Source organism: Rattus rattus, chromosome 5 (genome assembly GCF_011064425.1).
Source record: "Rattus rattus isolate New Zealand chromosome 5, Rrattus_CSIRO_v1, whole genome shotgun sequence".
NCBI classification, from domain to species: Eukaryota; Metazoa; Chordata; class Mammalia; order Rodentia; family Muridae; genus Rattus; species Rattus rattus.
Window position 1 is genome coordinate 7,241,336 of NC_046158.1, and position 24,274 is coordinate 7,265,609.

At 47.2% G+C, this 24,274-nt stretch overlaps 1 protein-coding gene across 1 annotated transcript in view; it reads right to left on the reverse strand.

The window, feature by feature from the left end:
• Med27 (mediator complex subunit 27) overlaps window positions 1-24,274 on the reverse strand; it is a 172,460-nt gene that overhangs the window by 39,475 nt on the left and 108,711 nt on the right. The window contains exon 4 of the mRNA XM_032902936.1: window positions 16,306-16,399. Coding sequence (XP_032758827.1) covers window positions 16,306-16,399 — 94 coding nt within the window. The remainder of the gene's footprint in view (window positions 1-16,305; window positions 16,400-24,274) is intronic.

A 24,274-nucleotide genomic window follows, 5' to 3' on the forward strand; every position in this document is an offset into this window, starting at 1 on the left:
GACCCTGTGTGTTCACGGAAACCAACCATTCAGAAATAAGGACAATAGAGACAAAATCAACATGGTAACTCTTCAAAGACACTTGACCTTGGATCTTGGTCTCAGGAGTGTCACATGGAGAACCACATAGCACAGCAGATAGCGCATGTTGGCAACTGGACTGGATCAGGCAGAAGCTCAGATCTAAGTCAGACCAGCAGGCTTGTGTTTTGGAAGGTGCTGAGACAAGATCTCTCCCTTGGGGAAGGGGTAGCTCTGAGAGCTGCTGTGGAATCCCACTGTAGGAGAGCACATTCATTCACTTCAGATACACTTGGAGGGGCACCCTGCAGGGACGGGTGCTGTGTGGTAGATGGAACCCTTGCTATCCTATCAGAGTTGCATTTGAATGAACAGATACTGACAGTATGCTGAGGAACTAGCAACAAATCACGTGGGTTTGGAAGGGATACTCCTCCTCTCCATACAGCAGAAAGTCAGTGTTGCTTCTGGGCAGAAGAAAAGCAACAGTGCCTTCCAGCTGCAGCATAGAAGACCGACATGGCAGAGGTGAGAGCCCAGCAGGAATGAGACTGCAAAAGCCAGGTGAGAAAAGATAGCCGCTAGCACTGGGCTATCATTATAAAATAAGCACTTCTAGGAAGTGTCTGGCAAGGTGACAGTTTACAAAGGAAGCGCCTCTCAACTGTTTAGGACTGTGTATGTGATGAACAGAATACTAAGATTTTCAGTAGGTGCTTAGCAGACTTCTGGCACCCCAGGCTTACTGGTCAGGTTTTGGGGGCACCAGCCCTGAGAGGTAGGACTGCCCTCAGCTCTATGTCACAGGAGCACTAATGGGAATACAGCCTGCAAGTAGACGGCAGGTGTGTGCCTACAAAGGGCCAAGTGGTCTGGTTCTCCAGAGCCTGTGTGTGCTACAGACCCCACCATCCAGGGTCATTGTACAGAAAACATAGCTACTATAACTAATTCTAAACAAAGTCCCACACAATATAGCTAACAAGGCCACAGGCCATCCTGGTGTAGACTCATGCTCATTCTTTAATCCAGCAGTCAACAGCTGGAGTGCACATGGCACTTGGACTGAAACTGAGTGCTACCTTATTCTGTGGATCCAGTGAGAAGATTAACAGGCGGAAAAGCCACATGTGTACACTGGGGTGTTGTGTTAAGGTTAAGATGTGCTAAGAATAAAGTAAACTGCCAAGATGCATTTCTTTGAAATGGGCTAAAGATTTACTACAGCCGGGAAGGTCTCAACTGTTTATTTACATGCTTGGTCTACACTGTGTATTTGGGCTAATGAGAGTCAACTGCTGTGTATAAATCTGAGTCAAGACAACCCGATCATGTAAAGAGCAGCCTGGACTCCCATGCTAACACTCTTCCACGAAGCTCCAGCTCTGGAAGCACAAGGCACTCTTGTAGTGCATTACAGACTACTAGAGCGGGAGTTGAACCTCAGGGCTCCATGGGCTAGATACAAACTCTGAGGTCCATAGTGCCTACTGCTCCACACTGGTGCTTTCTAACAAGACCAGTGACAGTTGAGGTTGCTCTTTGTGGTATGCAAAGAGATCCCAGAAGAACCTGGGGTTTAGTAGCAAGGGCTAGGGAAGTCTAACTGCATATGTGGAACACTACAGATGCTCACAGGCAGACCTCAGCCCTTTCACTTTAGGACCATTATAAAGGCTGTGCACAGTGGTACCTCAGATAGCAGGTATTGTTAAATGGTGTTTTAAAGCAGGACAACTCTTTGGATAAGTAGGGGACTCTTCTGCACACAGCACATCTGTCAATGTGGTGTATAAAGGGCTGGAGGAACGCAGAGGAGGGAGGGGCTACTCAGGCGGAAGGTAAAGTTGCATGGTGGTCCTGCCTGGGGAATGGGAGGCCACAGACAGAGGAAGCAGCAGGCACAGAGCACCAAAGCATGCAGGTATGAAGTTCCAAGAAGCCTGTGGAGAAGGAGGAATGATATTTGTTGCAATAAATGCAGTGAACTCTTGGCAGGTTGGAGCAAAGGATGCTGAACTGTCTGCAAGACACTGGCCTGCTTCATATGAGGAAAATTGTCTCATTCAAGATGGCAAGGAGGAACAGCAGAGAGCTCTGGGATGACCAGGCAGGAAGGAGAAGGGGAGACGGGCTTGGAAAGGATGGCTGAAGTCAAGCTATCACAGTCACGGGCATCTGTAAGGAGGCTTTCTCTTGAACACCACCAGGGCAGTGGGGAGGACACGGGCCTCTGTGGAACGATCAATCTGGTGGAGGACAGCAAGCAGTGTCTAGAGGAAAGGAGACCAGGAGACGAAGGAAAAGGCAGGGGCAAGAGTCCTAAGGACAGAACCAAGTCCTAAGGACTGGTAGAGTGCTGAGGGGATGCCTGAGGCAGAGCAGACAGCTCAAGCTCACAGAGAGCAGTGTGAACGTGGCACCTGGTTGTGGCTGGTGACAGTGTTGCTGGAGAGGAAGGGCTGGGCTATCTTTCAATGGCTGATCAATAAACATTTGTTGCAGGACAAGGGGACACACTGGAACAAAATAAGGCCAAATTGGGGGCACGGTGTAAGATAAGTTATCTGGCTTGAAAACTGGCCCAGCATTTACTACGGAATAAATCAAAGCAGACAGCCCGAGCAAACACACAGTTAAGGCCGGGAGGGCAGCTTTCTGAATGGTGAACACAGAGCTTCACCTTGTCTCAAAAAGGCCAATGGCAGCGGTTTCTGCCACACATCAATTTCACATCAGATACACAAACACTTAGAAAGCACTCCCTTGGTATCGAAATCATCTTTTCTAACAGTTAAATTCACTGCTCCAAATGCCAGCCTGGGGAGGTGGACTGAGTCGCGGCTCCTTGGACACAGTGGCTGGAATACACAGATGGAGGCAAAGGGTTTAAAGGGCAGCACTGGAAACGCTGAGGCTGATGACTGCTGGGAAAGGGGTTGACCTTTGTGGCAAAGGTGACAGCAGCCTAGGCTGTAATCACTTAAGAGGCAGTATTTCAAGGGGATTTTAGGATGTGTTCAGCTCCCACTAATCCATGAATGGATCCAGGTGCACAGCATTCCTGTGAAGGACTATCTTACAGCTCATTAGAGAAGCTAGAGATGCAATGGTTTCTTAGTGAGCAGTTTTGGGAGTAAATCAAGAAAAAGTATAAAGTACTTAGAGAAATTAGGAAACAAAACAAAAACCACCTGTGCCCTGCCTGAAAGACTTGGTGTCTGAGACTCACAATACTTCCTTTGTACCAGCAGCACCAGCGATGAGACAATGGACCTCGTCCACTCTCCAGCTCCTTCTGCGTCCTCCAGAGGCCACATGTGTGAGGGTAGCACCTCATACCACCTGACCTATAAGCCCCACGAAAGTCTCCCCAAAAAAGTACAAATGTGCAATGAACAGAAAGCAGGCCGAGGGAACGATAGCTATTCTGGGAGGCACCGGAAATTCTGGAGAGGACTCAGCTCCAGAACTTTCCTGAGAAATGAACCTCCTTTCTAAAGCAAAGTCCTGCCCTGCCCTCCAGACTCATAGGATATCCACAGTGAAGTCCAGGTCTCACAACCCAAGAGAGCACTGAGGTCAGAATAGCACTTTCAGAGGAGGAGAGGTGGGTAATGCCCAGGAAATACCTACACAGAGCACCACTATCCCCACAAAACCCAAAGCCACTGCCTTCAGAGTGGTTAAGTGCGGTGTGTGTGTATCTCCACAGACGCACAGAACAGAGTTTAGCTGAGAGACTCCAGGCATGCACACAGCTTCCTGGGGCCTTTGCCCCTTTTTAGGTCCCAGCTTTCATTTGCTCAGTCCTCAGTTCCTCTCAGGTGAGGAGCCTGTACCCATAGCGACAGCATATGTCTGAAGCCTTGCCCAACTTCCCACTTCCCTCCACACTTAATCTCCCTTTCCTCACAGCTACTGTGAGGTCACACTGATGCCCCCCGATACTTTGTTCATTTTATCAGGCAGATTCAGATGGCGAGCGGACTCTGCCTCATATTCATGATGTCATTGTTTTGTCACTCTGAAGTTCGAGGTTGCTTAGTGAGGGTCTCTTTGAAATGGTATCTGTATTATGCCCCCCAATAATTATCTGGATATTTCCCCTATTTTCTGGCACAGCGAGATGCTCCGGGCTCATCTTGTCCTGTCCTCAGCTGCTTACTCAAAGGACTCCTGCCAGTAAGTGACACTGGCGTTTAGAGACCAACACAAGGAGAGAGTGGTGATCACTGCCTTTGAGCTCTCACCTAGACCTTAGCAGGCAGGGTCAGGGCCCACCCGTGTGCACATACACACCAGCATTTCTGTTTCTACTAATACTTCCAGTTGCTATGCAACACCATAGAGATGGTCTCCTGTGTCTGTATGTGCTCTACCTCCCCCACCCCTCCAGGGTTTCAGACACACTAATCCCTACCAGTGGGAAGCCGACGGCCACTAACACTGTACTATGTAGCTACCATAGCACTCAAAGGAAAGGCTGGGTCAAACCCCACACTCAAAGGTTCACGGGTTGCTTCTCTACTTTCTTCCCTGCCCCCAAAGGAGTGAGCACATCGACTGAAATATCCTTAGCTTTCTTTAATTCCTATTGCATTATTTTTGGTTAAAAACAAAAGCAAAAAAGATAAATGTCCTACTCTGGACTTCTAGTCAGAGCTCCCGAGTCACTCTGCCCGACACGTGTTTGTCTCAGGCACTTCCAGCCCTCTGCTTGACACACTTCTCTCATCAGCCTCCTAACAGACTACTTTGTTTCTGGTCTACCCCTCCAAGTGCGTTAATGGATGTTTTCTCTCTCCTTACAGAGAGGGGCCGTATTGAAAAAAGCATCCGTTTTTCTCTTTAAATAATGGCCGACCCTGGAAGTCACTTCACATAGGTCACAGGTCCTCCATCTTTCAAAGATGAGAACAGAAGCAGTGTGGTTTCATTGTCTGGCTGCCTCTGGGTCTTAGTCCTCCTCCTCAGAGTGTGCAGATTCTCCTAAGACTCTGCACTCACAAACAACCCGTAACTAACAGCTGCACACACCCGCTTTCACACTGTTGGAAGGAGTCCTCAGGGTCACCTCCTTGTACAAACCCTGCTGGTCAAAGGCAAATGCAAACACAGTTTCCCGGACACAGCAGACACTGAAGGACCTTCCTCTAAGTGGTCCCCATTGCCATCGGCGTTGAAAAGAGGCCCATTCCCTTGCCTCCTGGGCAGAATGTAGACACGGCCTTTTCAGTACTGCTAACCTGGTAGGCAGGAAACAGCTCTCAATGAGGTTTTAATCCACATCTGTCTGAGGATGAGGATGGACATCTTGTCATCTATTTAAATACTGTGTGTTAAAGCTCTCCCCACTGCAGCCCCGTTTTAATATTTCCACTTTATTTTTAATTAGCAAAAGGATTTCTGAGATGGGTCTCTGCACCTAGGACACTTGCTACGTACATGTCCCTGCTTGATAGCTGTCTTGGTTTGTTAAGATTTTTTGACTCTCCGAAGGTGTTCCCCTTCCTGTGGCTGTGGCCCCACTGACTACACGTGTCACCTGTACCATCTGCTCCATTTCCAATAGCTATTTTAGTCTCCTACTCTGGTTGTCCACCATAAGCAGGGCCATTGTTTTGACTCCTGTGATTTCTAGGTGTGCTTGAAGAGCACTCACTCTCCACTCTCTTCCCTTTTTAACTGTTCCTATCCTTTATGTATACTTCTTCTCCCCACGAGCTTTAGTGGCACCTCTGAAAGTTCCTTAGGATTGTCCTATTGATGTGACTGGTATGTGTGCTCTCAGTTTGATGCCGCAGTTAGATTTATCACATGTTTAGTGTTTCTGGGTGTTCCCTCCAGTTCACACCTCTTTCTTCTTTTTTTTTTTTTTTTTTTTTTTTTTTTTGGTTCTTTTTTTTCGGAGCTGGGGACCGAACCCAGGGCCTTGCGCTTCCTAGGTAAGCGCTCTACCACTGAGCTAAATCCCCAGCCCCCCTTCTTTATGACGGTGTGTGGATGCTTTGAGACAGCGTATCCTAGCCAGCTCAGACTGACCTGAGACGTGCAGTTCCTTGCCTCATCCTGAAAGCTAAGATGTACTCACCATGCCTACTTTCTTTCTGTCAATGCTGGTGATGGGACCCAGGGCCTCACTAACGCTAGGCAAATGCTAACTAAGCTATACCCCAGCCCTTTGTTTTCTTATTAAGCCTATAGTTTTCATGCTTATCTTTGTACCTCTCCATGCTAACACCCTCAGACCTCATCTCCTTATGCATCACTTTAACCTCTTGCTTCTCAGTATAGAACAATATCCTTGATTCTCACTGACTGCATACACAAAAGTCAATACACATATTTCATATGCGCCTTTATGAACACAGTGCTTATAGGCTCTCTCCCACCCTCAGGGCTACCTTGCCTGTGCCCTGCTCAGCTTGCCCTGGGCTGAGCAGCCTACGTTCTCTTGTCTGGGGAAGCTCTAGGGAGGCCCACAGGTGCAAAATCTTGGTTCAAATGACCTTTCTCTGGCCTCAGTACTTGAAAGGACACACACGTGTCCCTGGCTCTTCTTTGAAAATTGCTGTCTTGCTTGTATTTTTTTTAATTTTACATGTATGAATGTTTGTTTGCACATATGTATGTATACCACAAACATACTGGTGCCTTGGGGAGGACAGCAGAGGGCAATGGAAATGGAACTGGAGTTATGTGGTTTTAAGCTGCTCAAGATACATTTTAAGAACTGAACTCAAGACAAGTTCAAGGAGCAGCAAACACTCTTAACTGAAGAGTCAATCCTTATTGTTTTTTTTTTTCCTTTTTTTTCTTTTTTCTTTTTTCGGAGCTGGGGACCGAACCCAGGGCCTTGCGCTTGCTAAGCAAGTGCTCTACCGCTGAGCTAAATCCCCAACCCCAACTTATTGGTTTAAAAAAATATTTATTTTTCTTATTTTGAATTAGGTACATGTGTGTGTGCTTGAGTACATGCATTGTGTATGTGTGTGCACTTGAGTGTGTGAGGACGTATATGAATGTGTGTGCACTCCCCCAGGAGAGTATGTATGTATGTACATGTGCAGGCGGGCAGAGAAGAGAAACGTCAGCCGCTGGAAGAACAATGACTGTTCTCAACTGCTGAGCTACTTCTCCAGCCTTTCTTGCTGTTTTGAGCAGTGTGATAACAAGTGGCTGTAAAATCAGAGGATTTGGGGGCGGGGGTGGGGCTTTGAGGTTATTTCAGTTCTTGCTTGGGAGTCCTGAGGACTGTTTTATCTTTGAAGCATGATGACCCTGAGCTTTAGATTAGACTTGGTGGTTCCTCGCTAGCTGTGCCAAGTTCCCAGGGCCCCCTTTAGTGCTTAGATTCAGGCCTCGGCTTTCCCTTCTGGGCTTATTTAGTTTTACACGTTGGTTCCACCCCATTTTGCTCTCCCCAGAACTCTAACATACACATGAGATGGCTCGCATGGTCTCTTAGCGTGTGCTCCATTCCTATAATTTTTCCAACTGTACATCGGTCACCTTCTCATTACTCTCTCAGCGGTCTGTTTCCCTGCTGCTTGTTATTAGATTTTACATGGATATGTTTTTATTTGCAACGAGTCAGACTTAGAATTTCCGTGATAATGCTCTCATTTTCCTAAGTACAACCAGCGTCTAGTTCTTCTGACTTTACAACTAAAGTGTTTTTTTTCTTTCTTCCCTATCTTACTGAATGCTACTTGAGGATGCTAAAGCCAGTCTGGAGTGTGGGGCTCTAGTCTTTTGCTCTGTGGGATCTGGGATCTGTTTTCTTAAAGGCTGGGGAAGGTTTATCTCATCCAATTTTAATATGAAAACCTCAAACATCAAAAAAGTTGAAAAAGGTGCAGAGTGGATGCCCTGTACCTATGCTGCAGTCACACACTGGGAGGCTTTCCGTCTCACACCTGCCCTTTGTCCCGGACCTGCTGCTCCAAGTTGTACCTTTGATACAGCTAGAGAATGCATATGCCAGTACACACTCTCGCTAGAGCTAAACAGAACTCAATTGTCATTAAAGACCTTTCAGATAAAATCTGTCCATGACTGAGATGTGCACGGTTCTGTAAAACAGGACAAGCACAGAATCCAGATCATTTTCCTTCCCTGCCAACCAGTAAACACTGCTCTAGAATTTTCTTCAGGTGCAGTATAGTACGCTTCACTATAGGCCAGTTTTTACCTAGAAGGTGACAGTGACAGCACCAGCATGCAGGCTTTCTGGCTATAGTTCCAGTATGGCTTTCTGGCTATAGTTACGATATGGTTTTCTGGCTTCCTGTGTTCATGTTTTCTCTATTGTGCATATGAAGAAACTTGGGTGTGCATAGTCACCTGCAATATTTCGGATAGACAGCATAAGAATAAAGGAAGAGAGAGTGTTTAAAAGCAAAATGATTGTGATTTTGCTACTCCTACTCTATCTACCCATCTCTCCTTCCTTTTTGGTAGCCAGTGAGGCATGTTGAAGCAAACCTCATTACCATGCCATCTCTGATGTACACATTTTAGCATCCACTTCTAAAAATTATGACAGAGATGAGGCTCTGACCACGCCTAGCAAAGCACTAACATCTGACAGAAGTCTGTGTGTCTAAGAGAGAACTCAGGCAAGGTTTGCCCTCCCTTTGCCCAGTGTGATTCAGTCCCCCAGGCACCCTACTTTCTCTGCTCATCTTCTGGCTACAGAGTTAACTGGCTGAAGAACCATGTGGTGGGAAGCCCCAAATTCTTGTGTTTTTATTTCTCATCAAGGGTTTAGTAGCCGGATGAGTTCCTAATCATGGGCGCCACTGCAACAAGCAGTTAGAATGTCAGTTCAGAGTGTCGTTTTTTTGAGGTTGACCTGATACATTTTTCCATTGTCTTGGATACATTTTTAAAAATTTTTTATTTTATTTTTGTGGTCTTCCTATGTTCTGCAGGCTGATCTCAAACTCAGGGCTTAAGTGATCCTCTGGTTGCAGCCTCCTGATTAGTGTGCACACCACCACTCAGCTGTTCTGGTGTCTGTAATACACAAAGCAGTAGCTCTCGTCCCTTTGGTCTCAGGACCTCTTTCTACTGAGAGTGGCTGAGGATGTCTAGGAGCCCTTGCATTTATGGGATGGGGCTATCACTACTTAATGCTATAGGAACGACAATGGAGGTGTGCCTAAAGCACTCACTGACCTGAGAGCTTAGCATACAGTGTCCCCCAGCATTAAGGAGCTTGGAGAACTCCACTGTGGACATGAAAAATCGGTGAAAGAAGAGTGGAGAGGGAGGCCTCTCACCTGCCTTAAAGCAGTTTGATCTCTTGGTGCCCTGGGAAGGGTCCTGCAGTTTCTTGCCCTCGGATCACAATTTGGGAATTGCTACCTTAGAAAAATGGAGCTTTGGAAACAAGCATCTTTAGGGCCAGATTTGATTAAAAACTTTTGTGTATGTGTTAAAAGTGGAGAAGAAGGACTGGGGATTTGGCATACTGTGTAAAGTGCTTGCTGTGCAACCATAAAGACCTGAGTTCAGATGCACCCTATATCTAGGTAGGCAGTGTGATCTACAATCCCAGCACTGGGAGGTAGAGACCATTGGGTTCTGAGGGCTTCCTGGACAGGAAGTCTTACTGAAATAAGAGAGAGTTCACTGAGAGAACTTGTTTCAAAAAAGGAGATGCAAGCTAGGCGTGGTACTGTGCATCTTTCATCCCAGCACTTAGGAGGCAGAGGCAGACAGATTTCTGTGAGTTCAAGGCCAGCCTGGGCTACATAGTGAGTTTAGGGTTGCATAATGAGACCCTGTTTCAAAAAAAGTATAGAAGTAATAGAAGAAGACACTCAATGTCACCTCTGGTCTCTACAAATGCATACATGCACACTTCCCACACATTGGAAACACACAGACTCACAAGAGTGGAGAAGTACAAAGCCCATGTCTACTTATGAGGCGTGCGTGACAAAGAACTCCCATAGCCTCAGTGCAGTAACAAAGGCGCTAGAACTCAGGTTCTGATCACTCCAGCAGACACTGCTGGTGCAGCACAGAATTATAGCATGGGTGGACTTCAGGAGTGTCTGATGAATAGGTAAGATGAAGGCATAAGCCTTTAGGGGGCTGGGAGAAGTCCAGAATCCAGAGTAGCTGGTGGGTATAAATTAGTGCAACTGTCTGGAAGGCGAACGCCTGTGTGTCTGAGCCAGGCTTCCCAACTTCCCCAGCCTTGGTTTACTGGGCTGCTCCGGCTCACTGCAGGAGAGCATGTGTAGCACTGTCTCCACCCACTCAGATGCCTACATCAAAGTCTTAAAAATACCTCTAGGTATTGCCACATACCTCTTAGGAGGCAATAATCAAGTCAAGAACCACCATAACATCATACAGTAACATTACACGTAACATTATACAGTCTGAGCAGGCTGTCTTTACATATTTAAGAAAATGCACACGCAGAAATGACGTAATTATAATCTCAGAAATTATTGAAAAGAAAACAAATTATCAAAGGAACAACCGCTACCCTAAGCCAAGCAGGGTCCCGGTGAGACCTAGAGCATGGCAGGCCAAGGCAGAGGGGACACCACGCAGGAGGAGGATGAGGTGACCTTTGGCCATCAGGACCCAAACCATGGGCCAGTAATGCTGTGAGCAGAGCTGTTTATAAGAATCTGCAAACAAAATAACACAGCATTTCCTATCAGAAAAATGAGGACACCAACAATTTGAATAAAATGTACTAAACAAAGGGCAACATTAGTGAAAAAATTAGGATGAGTTAAAAATTAGTTCTTAAGAACATTATATCTTCCAAATATACTGAATTCAAAATGGAGGTATAAAAAACTGTACCTAGCAATCTAAATAGAGCCCGTCCCCACAGGAGTGATTTGCGAAGGGAGGGGGACAGATACCTGTGTGAGGATGGCTGGGAAGCTCACACGGGACTGCACATGGTGGATACTGTACTTATAGCTAGCTGAGGCAGGGTCTATGTTGCTAACGAGCTTGAAACATTCAAAAATGAGCGCGCGTCTGCCTGTGTGCGCTGCGTGCAGATGCCAGTGGGGACCAGAAGCCGGCACTGGAAGCCCTACAGCTGGAGCTACAGGCGGCTGTGAGCTCCACAATGTGGGAGGCCCTGGACCCTCATCCGTTTGAAAAATAGCAGGCACCAACCCCTGACCCACCTCTTCAGCCCCTCAATAGTATTAAATAAATATGAAAGGGTCACGCCTAGATCATCATTAGCATTTTGTTAATCCAAGATCAGGATAAAACCACCTTACAAAACTTCACAGTCTTCTGGGCCCTATCCCAGCCTGGGAGGCCAAGCCTGACTTGGGGTGGTTTCTTTCCCTCCCCCTTTTCCTGGCTTCCTGTACTGCAGTTGACCCCTGATGAGTCTTTGCCTGGGTTACCTCTCTTAGACCTTGCTTCACTATACTTCCTGTGGGTCTTGGTCCCTAGCACACTGCCTACCCGCCACAACACCTCTCCTCTTTCCCATCTTCTCAACCCACTTCTGCTCCTTAACCCTGCCATTCTAATACAGGTAAGGCAACTGTGGCTGGTCTCTGGTCCCACTCTCTAGACTGTAGTGGCAGCCCTGGCCGCATGGGAACTCTAGCATTGAGGTCTGTGCCTTCTTGACTGGTGCTGTAGAGAGAATTCGCTGAGTGGTAGGATGAGTGTCTTCTCCAGCATAGCTAACGTGTCACTTGACACCAGGGTAGGGACATGCCAAAAGGCCAGGCTTCCAGGGAACTCTAGTTGGTGTCTGATTAGTTCCCATGTTGTGTATCACAAGTGATCCTGGGAAAGTTTCTCTTAGACCCACTTGCAGAAGCAGAAGCGCTGGGTGCAGGGCGGCGGTTCTTCGTGTGTATGTGGGCGGGCTGTCATCTCCCCAGGAGTTAGCATGCTTCTCAAAATGTACTCCACAGCTCCAGCTGATCTTGGGGAACAGGCACATGCAGATCCAGGGCTCTGCATAGGGCCACCAACTCAGGACTTCTGAGTGGCCTGCAAGGGATGCGCATCTGTGGAACTATTCGGTGAGCCAGAGGACCACTCAGGCGCTAGAGCTGTCAACTCAGCGAGGAAGTCCGAGTGGCAGGAGGGGAACAGTTTAGGTGTTAGGGAGTCTCCCAACCTCAAATAATGGGCAGAGTGACATGGAGTGGCATATCCAACAGCTTAAGGAAGGAGGCATCCTGGAGACAGGAGGGCTAAGGTGCAGCAGCTCTGGAGAGATGTGCACACAAACATCTAGATTAACATTACAAACCACCAGAGTACATTTAAAACATTGCAGTGAAAGCTCCATTTTCTCATTTTCTTATACCTAGTTGATCAGTCAAAAACTGGAGAAGATACTGTTTTAAGCGATGCGAGAAGCCAGCAGCTTGTTCCAGTCTGACTCAGTTAAGCTCTTACAATATTTTGACTGTTGGAGGAAAATTAATAATGGGATGTTAGGCGGTAGATTAGCTGAAACTAAATATCAACATAGCTAGATTTATTTTTGGATGACTGAGATCATCCTTCAGAGAACAGAAACAGCCCGCATTATCTCATGAGCTACTAACTCACACAGTAACAGCACAATTCCCAGCAAGCACACAAGAGCACATTAGCTACAGTTCGGCGTGCAGGCCACGGGTGATACCCAAGGCTCATGAAGACACCAAAGGAGACTTCCCCAGCAACTGGCTGGCTGGTTTCAGGACCAATCCAGTTCAGTCCCTTTCAAGGAGCCAGGGTGGAGGAGGTAGAGTCAGAAAGTGTCAACTTGCCCTGTTTCCCTCGTGCCTTCTACACAGTGGAGAGGCTGCCAACTTAAGCTATGGGGTATCCAGCTGCAGACTGCCTGGAAGTGATTGCCGAGAGAGTGAGAACACCAAAATGACTTGACCCAGACGTGCCTTTCGTCCATGCCTGGTCACTGACACTGCTGATTCCTATGCAGATGCAGAAGCAGAAACCTTCTCTCTACTCACAGCAAAAACTGGAGGCTTCTAACATCAGTAAAATTGGGGGAACTGAGACTTAAGACTGTGTGTATGCATGTGTGCGTGTGCATGTGATATAAAATGGAAAGCTGGAAAGAATTCTAGCTTATCTCGGCAATAGAAACACCATGTGAAGAGTCCTGGGATAGACTGTACTGGACAACAGTATGCATGGCAGAAACAACACACACAGCATGGTACTATTTTTAAACAGCTCACAACTCCATGACAGTTAGGGACACATGAACATAGAGCACATTGGTGTACAAGGGAGAAGGAGGGTCTTTCTTAGGAGGATGACCTTGGGTGGCAAAGCTATGGGTAACAACACATGCTGGCCCTTTACTGCTTCTCAACTAAGTGGTGAGCTTTAGAATTTACCTATGTTATACCAATCATTGTAGCTATCCAATTACTTTTAAAGATTTATTTATTATATATAAGTACACTGTAGCTGTCTTCAGACACAAGAAGAGGGCATCAGATCTCATTACAGATGGTTGTGAGCCACCATGTGGTTGTAGAAATTTGAACTCAGGACCTCTTGGAGGAGCAGTCAGGGCTCTTAACCACTGAGCCATCTCTCCAGCCCCAATTACTTGTTATTGAAAGAAAAAAAAAGTCACCAGCACAGTGCCTAGTAGTCTAAAGATTTGTTTATGCCATCAGAATAAGTTGTTTGTCCTCAGATGAAGCACCCTGGGGGCTTGCTGACAGGATGAGGGGGTCCAGTCAGATGAACACAGCTGGGGCTGCTGGGAGGATGGATGAGTGCTGTGCAGGCCACAGCCTGTCCTCCCCCAGCTCATTCATCAAGTGCAGGACTGCCTTCTCAGCCCCTCTGGGAATTACTTCCTCTCTTCTCCACACTCAGGTAGGGCATCCAAGTCCTGACTGTCCACCCCAACAAAGGGAGGGGAGCAACTTCAGATGAGGCCACCAGGAAGCTCCTTCCAGGGTGACGAGGTGGGAGGCTGGATGAAAATCCCAGGGTACAAGAAGGACAGTATTCCAGCCCACGTGTGGAGCGTCACGGAGCCCTGGTGTTGGTCCTACTGGGTGGGTCAGCTGGCTCTCTACATGTGAGCACCTGCATCTTCAAACAGCTTTGCTCACTCAGGTGAGCTGGGCAGGCTCTACTGTCGGCTTGGCATGAAATGTCTCTTCATCCCAAAGCCTGGGTCAAGTGCAGGCTCTGGCAAGGGAGGGAGACTGCTGGCCTCCTATTCCAAGTCCCCCAGTTGCCCCTTCCTACTAATTCCACTTGCTGCCCAGCTCTCTAGAGCCATCTCCAGGAAGTCTTTCTCCTCTTGCCTCTGTGTCCTATGGTGGTGCACTACAGATCTTCAAGTATGGCTGCTGAAGTCAGGGAATGGGTGACTAGCAAAGGTGGTTGAGGAGGCGGCAGCAGCTGGCCCTGACTCCCTCACCTACAAGGTGACAGTTGCCTTCCACCTCCATCCAGAAGCTGGGGTATGGACAGCATATCATCTTAGAGCATCGCAAACTACAGCAATGCCATTGCTTAAAAGGAGAAGCCAAATAAAGCAAGTACGGCCAAAGTAGGTCACTCACCTGCCATGCGATTCTGACTAAATCACCCACCTCCACTAAACAAGCACCACTGACTGCAGTTCTGTGTCACCGAAGACAGGTGGCACAAGCCAGCCAGAGGTGCGCAGACCTGAACAGCCCTTGTTGGCTGAGCATGCTATGTGTAATTCGGAGTCTTTCCCTTGCATGGAGTCCCATGCTCTCTTATCAGCTATTAGAACAGACTCCATGAGTAGATGGTTGAGGCTGACAGGCCCAAGTTGCCTGTTTTGTCAGGTGGTAGAAACTCGAGCGTTCTGCCTGCTCACCTCTAATCCTGCTCATCCCACTCAATGCCAAATTCTTATCCTCTTCATGAAATGGAAGCTCAGTGACCTGGAAATGATGTGACCAAACCTATTTCGCTGAGGATGCTTTGTTTTTATCATTATTAACTCTTTGGTCCCTATCCAGTCTGCCAACAGGATCTGTGGACTGCTGTGAGATCTGAGGGACCTTACACAGGATGGGCATTCTTGAGGGATCAGGAAATACCTTCTATGTAGAGAAAGCTGCTTTATTTTCCTATCAAAGGAATACTGTTGTATATCATTTTCTTTATACTTTAGCTCAAGATGAGAAAACTGCTCAAATGACCTTCAGAAATCTACCTATATCTATATATCAAACACACACACAAATGAAATATTGCCAACTGAGGAAGTTCACATCCTTCCCATTCACCAGTCAAAAGAAACATGCGAGGAGCTGGGTGAAGAATGGCTTACCTGGGTGACTGTGATCCTGGGTTTAGACAAAAGAGAATGCCAGAGCAGTAGGAGTTCACAGGAGACCCACAGCAGACACGCTCCATCCACAGCCTTGCCTTCCTGGTCCCCACCAAAGCCCTCCCTTGTACATAGTGCTGTAAGACGTGTTCCTCAGGCACCGATCACCACACGGACACCAGACCCTTCTCATGGGCACCACAATACATCTCTAGGCCACTGGACTCCAATAAATTGTCTTTCATCGAACTTATACATCAGTGGACCGTGAGGCCAGAACAAAAGCAAGAGAATCGGAAGTCAGTGTCATCAAAGGGCCAGAGGCTTCCTCCTAATATGTGAGGGTAGTAAATGACTTTCAGGGACCACAAAATCCTGAGGCAACAGTGTGTTCGTTTTCTTTAGCAGGATACCAGCTGAGAATCGCACAATGTGATCTCTTAGAGAAAATATAGATTTTACCCAATGTTACTAGGGAGGCTGTCACATACCCAACTCGAGGTCACATAGCTTATAGTACCTTCCCTCTCTCTTTAACTCTTGTCTGGGACTGCATGTGCTCTAAAACAAGGCTTTAGAGCATAGTGTCTATGCTAAAGCAATGGCTCCATCCTGTGAGCATCGATCCCTTTAAGGTGGGCCTACCCTTTCACAGGGGTCCCCTAAGACCATTGAAAAACAGATAGTTACATTACAATTTTAAACAGTAGCAAAACTATAGTTATGAAGTAGCATCAAAAGTAATTTTATGGTTGGGGTCACCACAGCATGAGGAAGCATATAGATTGGTGTGTGGGGACCAGAGGTGGAAGTCAGCTGTCACCTCCACACCTTATCTTTCTTCAGACAAGGTTTGCCACCCACTCAGCTGGGCCACCATGCCAGCATGCCCTCCGGCTTCCGTTGTCCATCAGTAAGTTTACAGGACATGTCCCCACATGCAGGCAAGCAGATCTTACCAGAAGCACTGCTGAAGTCCCATTGGGTCTCGATAAGTGAATGGACATTTCTGGAAACATTCTGTCAATGCGGCTGATCACGTCATCCACATATCTGGGTGTGGAAGAAGTACATAAGTATGAACTGGAGTCCTGTTGGAGGCTGGAAGACTTTATTTAATACTTAATAACCAACTTTTAGTGGGTGTGATCCCTTTTGAAGAAGACGAGATCACAAGATCCTTCATGAAAACATCTTTTTCCTCTTATGACCCTTTGCAGAGGGGCTCTGTTTTAAGTGAATATATTTATACTTTAAATAAAGTACCTGAATACACCCTAACTTTCCATTGGGATATGTCTGCTCTCATACAGGACTCCACTGCAGGTACACTGCAGACACACTGCAGGTACACTGCAGGCACACTGTAGGCACACTGCAGGCACACTGTAGGAACACTGTAGGAACACTGCAGGCACACTGCAGGCACACTGTAGGCACACTGTAGGCACACTGCAGGCACACTGTAGGCCTATGCTTTTGGCTGTGCCTTCCCTAATGGAACTCAATGGTGGTACTTTCCATTTTCATGGATTTCTCTTTGGCTTTTATTTGCTCGGTCTTCTATGTCCCTATTACCACTTTATTCCTAAACTCCTGACTCTAAAACCTTTCTTAGCATCATCAAACATATCAGGTGAGGTAGCAGCTCCATTTTCATCCCTCCCCTGACCCAGTGGAGCCTGCATCTCCCAGGGCTTAATACTCACTGAGTGAGACTACTGGCATTAAGCATGTGGCATGGTGGCAGATACTTATTAAGGACTGACAGATGACATGCATGCTGGCAGGTGGTCCCAAGAGCCCTCCTGCCCTGTAGTGGAGGCTCACTGGGAGCATGCCAGCCCGCAGCACACAGAGCTGGCTCTGCTCTGTACATAGGAAACCCTCCCAGTTCACTGTCTACTCACACCAACACAAAAGGTGCACGGAATTCGGCAGCCAAGACCCTGAACTAGCTATTAAGGGGTAGTAAATTAAACTACATGCCTTCTACCTCAGGGACATGTTAAGGTACGGTTTCTGGGGGAAAGCAGAGATGAGCTCCTTGATCACACAATATGAAATTTCAGTTGGAAACCTGAGGCTCATGAGAGGGAGTGCAGAAGAAGGCCATCTGGTAAAAAGTGCACACCAACATGGCTGCCAAGAAGTCAGAAGGCGGCTGCTTCTCAGGACTGTCCTGTTGGGTTTTCATGCTGAAGGAGAGGCTGCAGAAGGCCTGATAACTAACAAGGGCAGTGGCCAGGAAGGCATGAAAAAGAGGTGGTGCTGGCCAGGGTGCTCCAGGGGAAGGTAGTGTCGGGGATTCTGGTGGACCTCAAGTAGCCCACAGATTCCACGGTGCCACAGCAGCAGTCAGCTTCCCCTCTTAAGAGGACCATCATGTGAGGCTTGCTTAAGAGCTGAAGTTGCTCCAGGCATTTCTTCAAGATAAGGCCCCACCCTACTAAGATGTAACAGCTTCAGAAGTGTCATTCCTGGGTGACTGAGAAACAGTCAGGGATCTTGGGCCTTATAGGACCTCATGGCATCTAAGCGCGGCTTAACTGCAGAAGTGACTGGAAGAGAAGAAGGCGAGAGCACGGCACTGCCTAGTGTCTACTGAACCAACAGAAGACGAATGTCAAAACCATGCCAACTCAGGCACTGGCGATGCTCACCTTCAGATGCTTCCCCTAATCTATATGTGTGCTTTTAACCCATTTCTTCAGACTCAGCAGAAGCAAACAGCCTCTGTCCCGTGTGAACAGAGGTCACTGCTAAGTATATGTTAATGTGAGGGGCAGGCAGTGTCTTCTGCAGTGTTCAATCAATAGCCATCATAGCTTTGGAGGGAGCGGGGTGAATGTGCACACAGACCATCCTAACCAGCTGCCTCCTATCTCTCACCTTGGAAACCTCAGCATTCTACCTGGGAAATCGGACTTCTTAGAAGTCAGAAACCCCAACAGTGGGGTTATGTGATGATCCTGGGCCACACACAGACTTGGAGGCAACCTCACCCTGTACTTTCCTAGAATTCCAAACCAGCCATCTAGTCCAGATTTTGCTCATTGCATCCAGAGTTGTAGTGGGCAGCCCTGGTCATTTCTGGACTCTTATTATCAATAAGTAGACTTTTATTTGGAAGGGAAGGCTGTGGCAGAGGAAAGACAGTTCCTAGGAAAGGTACCTGCCATAGGCACAGCACAGTTAAGAGGCCCAGGGTGGGTGAGTTTTCTGCGGTTTCCTCCCTGCCCACCCACCTGCCTGTGATCTGAGATAAGGCTCAGCAAACTCATTTGAAAATTCCATTGAGTAGAAATGAATTTTAAGGAGACCGTTTTTCTTCCCAGACCTAACATAAAGGAGATGCAGATTCCTTTGTTACAGGTGACATTATGCATTTGCCAAAAAGAGACCAAAGAAAGTCAGCTGCACCTTTAGCTGAGGAAAACAGTGTCTAGATTTTAGATGCAGAAATCAAAACATTTCATTTTTAAATAGACCCAGCCTTAGAGATACAAATGAGCCACTAGTAACTTGACAGAAACCAGGGAGGCTTGCCACACCAGATTAAAAGTCTGGAGACAAAAATGGCTTTCTTTCTGCCGAGAGTGGGGGCTGGTGTGTGTGGGGTGGTCTTTGGCAACGCTTCTAGAACGCTGCCTCCCAAGACAGCGGGCACTGCTCGTGTCTGTACAGTGCTCGCAGAGTGCGCCAGCACCAGGCTTACAGAGCGGGGCTAAGGACAGGTAGGAACGGCTTGCTCTCCTCCCACACTGCCACCATATGTCACACTCCACGTTGTGGCAGAATCAAATTACTTTAATTTTTACCTTTGGAGTGGAGGCAAACAAGCAGCACACCGCAGCGGTGACGAGTTTACACTTGAGCAGACGCGGCCTGTGCGGCCCGCACGGAAAGACATTAATTTGGAGCCAAATTGAGCAGTGAGTCACAATTTGCACATATCTGTCAACTGTTAACAGGGTAATAACTTGGAAGGATTGCTGTTCCTATATACACTACAGGAGCCTCTCGAAAATGGAGAAGAGGCTGGTTCTCCTGTACTCCAACCCTCAGCTAGATGGCCTGAGAACTAGCCTGGAAACACAAACTTCTAGAAACCACAGGTTCATTTCAGTCTTTAGTATTTCAAGCAGAAGGTTAACTTTCAAGTTTCTGTTTCCCTGCCCCATCCCCAATGAAGACCAGGCACTCAGTGGTTTAGGAGATGAGCGTGTGCAGAGTTAAGCCGGATCCCCTCCCTCCCCAGGATCCCAATGGCTTCCTGGAATGGGACGGCAGACTCACTGCTCAGTGGCCCTGTGGCAGCAGAAACCACCCTCCCTACCTGCACTCCTAGACATAACACACCCCTGGGTCTTGCTTTCTTGTTTCTTTAAATGGCCTTCATAGGACTATCGAAGAACACCAGCCCCCCAGAAGTCCCCTCACCTAATGACCCACTGACAGCATCTCCAAGAGGTGGTCTGCAGGTAATTACACTTTACAAGACAGTTCTTGTCGCATAGGCTGGCCTGTATCTCAACGTAGCCATGTCCTATCAACTTGAGGGAACAGTGGCTACTCAGATACTTCTCTCAAAGGTCAAAGGCTTTTGTAAATATGTATGGTTCCCAAGTCCTTCACTGGTGTTTATGAGTCTCCTCAGGTCTCAGATCCCTAGGGGAAGGAACTAAAAACTAAAACTGATGTCTATATGACACAGCGCACGCACCTTCTGCACTCTATAGCTCTAAGAGTTTATTTGTGGACCCCAATTTAAGTATCCCCCTTCCAGAATTAAGGCCTCTAGTTTTGTTACCTTTTTTGTCCAAAAAAAGGTATTTTTTTGGAGTATGCATTCTGCCTGCCTGCCTGCCTATCTCTATCTATCTATCTATCTATCTATCTATCTATCTATCTATCTATCTATCTATCTATCTCTTTATCATCACACAGTCTCCACAATTGTAGCAGTGAGTGTAACATCTAACAGTTGTGTGGATCTTAAAATCATACTTCACCTATTTTACGCTGTGAGTGTGTTCTGAAATACACACACAGTGGGATGGCTACTCTAAAGCTAATGAACGCGTGCTTTACCTCACATACCACCTTTTTCGGAATACAGCAATTTTCAAGAATGTGATAACCTATCATTAACTCTGGCCACTATGCTCTAATGGATCTTTTGAGCTTATTGCTGATATTCATGTCCTTTAGACAACATCCCCAGTTGTCCCCCTGTCCTCCTTGGTAACCACCATTATACTGTCTCCCTCTATGAATCTGACTTTCAGATTTGACACATGAATGACACCCTGTACCATTTAACCTGTTTGTGCCTGGCTTATTTCATTTAACACACAATTTTCATGTTCCTCCACACTGACAGGGTTTCCTTCTTGTTAAAGCGCCAATTGTGCCCATAGCACACTTTCTTTATCTGCTAATCTATTGATGGGCACTTGTAATTATCCCAGATCTTGACTATTGTGACTAAGACTGCAAGAACATGGGAGTGCAGATGCTTCTTCTTCCTGCCTGTGAGCAGACAGGAGAGGTGGGGCTGCTAGGTCATGTGGTGCTTCTGGCTTCGCCTTCGGAAGAACTTCCACGCTGTTGCCCAGCACTGCATACATCCGGTCCCATCAGTGTGTAAGCACCCCTTCCTCCCATGTCCTCTCAGCACTCACTCTTGTAACACTCTTCTCTTTACACCAGGGGCATACACCTATCCACAGGACCTTAGAGGTGATCTCACTAGCCTTCTAGGGGCCTTTGCTCAACTAGGTAAAACAACCTCTGTTTTCAGAACCACTCCTGAGACAGGGCTAGAAAGGACTCAAGTCTCAAGTCCTCAGAGGCCAAGGAGAGCCTTCAATGCAGCTGTAGCTCCCTTCCAACCTCAGCTGCCAGCTCCTTCCTCACACTGAGCTGAGCATTCTTCCTGAAACACTCTTTGCCCAAACGGGCCACATGAAGCCCTGGTCACTCTTCCTTAGGCCAACATCCTCAGAAAGCCTTCTCTGGCCCTGTCCTGTCTGCACCTATCAATCAGTACACCCTGCCTCACACAGCACCTTCAAATCCTGTCACCTCTGCACATTTGTAATTACACAATTTGTGAGTATTTCTTTAAAGCCCTACTTCCCTACAGGATTCTCCAGGGTCATGTGATCACTCTCTTCCTTGTACTATCCCAGCGCCTTGCCACAGTGCCTGGTGCTCCTTGAATGGGTAGACAGTACATTAGAGATTGCCACATGAACCCAGGCGAGGCCATTATGTAATGAGATGCACAGTTCTCTGCAGCAGATGAAGAGGCAAGGTGTGGTAGAGGTCACTACATTAACCACGGAGTCACACACAATGACCACCAAAGCTCATTGAAAATACACCTCAAAGAAAGCAGCAGAGAGCCTTTCAAGTCCTGAGGCTTAATGTCTGTCCACAGAACCCCTGCATCTGTTCTTGCAGAAGCTTAATGCCTTTTAGAAGTAAAAGCCTTCTAAAGAAGCACACTGTACTGACATACCGGCTTTAAAATGCCACTTTTAATGAACTAATTAATTCTGCAAAACAGTAGTACAAAGATGTGCACTATCAAATGGAGACAACACCACCAAAACGATAACAAAAGGGAATGGGGAAGACGTTTCTAAAGATAACACTCTGCAAAATATTAATCTTCTCCTCTATGTGGTTAAGATATACTGCAAACGATTTGTTATTAAAGACTTAAAATATTATACTGGACAGATGGCTTAGCTCTCTAAGCCTGACCCCTCCTCAAAAGAGGGGGGGATCCAACCCACAAACACAACAAACCTGGCCCCATGCCAATGATCTCATGCTAGTGTGATGCTTAGCTGCTCCAGCCGGATTTAAATAGCATTTACCCCACACAGTGTGTAAGATCCATGCTGTTCATTTTCTCCGCCCATACACACCTTCAGAGTTAGGGATGCATGTATTAATAAACTACTTTTCCAGATTAAATTTCCAAATTAATTTTCCAGGATAAAGCTAGGAATGACCATAAACAGAGACATTTGCAAGACTGGAAGTGAGTGGCGATCTCTCCCCACACCTGTCTATACCCATGAGCCTGAGTGGCCTCTGACAGTGGGCTGAGAAGATGAGGGCCTGTCTAACGACCACAGGAGTGAGGCTGGCTGAAAAAACGACCAACCACTGATGCTGAAGGAGGGGACTAGAAATGCAGGTCAAGTTTGCTCACATCCACATTTGCAAAAAGTTGGTACTGAGGCTACCATGCAAGATACCTGGCTGTTCTCTCAAGAAATGAAAGGTAGTTGCTAAGCCATGTGCTGGAAGGCAGGGATGGATGTGCTGAGGACAGAAACAGGAGCACCTGCTCAAGTCTCTCCATCTCACAACATACCCTTCCCAGCTCAACATGAGAACTACTAGCTGACCCCTCTCAAGGAAGATGCTCGCAAACTTAAACATCTCCTCCTGAAACCCCGTGTCTACACAGGAGGGCTGGCAAGCCTGAGAAGAATGGCTTCCTAGGAATGAGAGTAGCCAGGAGTGGGTAACCTTGCTCTCTCCGTTGTAGCTCATGATGTGTGCACATGCTCCCTTTGTATACTCAGGCGAACATCAGGAAAGCAAAGTGCTCCTCCAACTGCAAAAGCTGAGCAGCACAAAGAGCCGGTGCATACGGAGGCCAGTCAAGCCTGGCTGTGTCTGTCCAGCAGCTTCTCACATTCCTGGACTTCTCATGAATTACACCTGTCAAATGCCACCAGGAAAGGGGACTTTTTACACACACGCCGGATTGGTTAGTTTTCTGTCAACTTGATACACGCTAGAGTCATCTGGGAAGAGTAACCTCAACTAAGCAGTTGCCTATTTAAGACTGGCCTGTGGTAGGTCTGTACCAATTTTTTTTTTTAAATTAATGACAGGTACAGGAGGGCCCAGCTACTGTGGGCAGCACCATCCCTAGGTAGGTGTCCTAAGCTGCATAAGAAAGCAGGCTGAGCCAGCTGTAGGGAATGGTACAGTAAGCAGTATCCCTCCTTAAGCAGTATCCCTGCTCTGGCTTCCCGCAGTGATGGAATGCAACCCGAGAGTTATGGTGAAGTAAACCCTTTCCTCTCCACACTGCTTTTTAAGAAACCCTACCTTAGACACACACCCCTTGGAGTGACTTAGAGAGGGAAGAACTCTGTAAAGCTGCCCTACCTATTTCTCTATTTCTGCATTAACATACTTACTAAAGGTCTACACTTGTCAACGATCAACATCCTCCGTCCTCCGGAGTGAGCAGGCTTTAAAGGAACTGGACAGCTGAGCTGGCTCTCCCAGGCACCAGAGAGCAGCACTCTCTGGTCTTTCACTCAGCCTTCCCCAGCTCTGGGAAGTGAGCAGAGCAGGACAAAACTCCTGCTTTACAAGGGAGAAAAAAATCAGGTCCAGCAGCTTGCCCAGGGTGAGCCTGTGGTTAAGGGGTGAGCTGAATGGAGAGTCCATGAGCAGAGAGTTCTTAAAGACTCTATGTCCCTTGGGTCTGTGAGGACTCTGTGGTTTTAAGCTAAGTGAGGACGTTTTCAGATGCTGACAATTCTGCCCTTTCTGCTCTTCCAGTGGATGTCCTCTAGTGCTGAGTGAATACAGGGACTTGATAGTGGCCATGGCAGGAAACTGGGTTAGCAGTGATTTCCCTACCTTCTCTGTGAACCCTTCAGATGCTTACCAAAGGAAGGGGAAAGCCATTCCATGACGAAACCATCCAGGTTCAACGTCTCCAAATAGGAACTTTAATAGCAGCTACCTTGCCTCTTGTCACTTATATCCTCAGGGTCGGGTTAAAGGGCTTGGGATGACAATGGATAAGAGAGAGGAGAAGGCCTCTTCCAATTCTAGCAGTGTCTCTTCCTATCCCCCATCACAGTTGAAGACGGG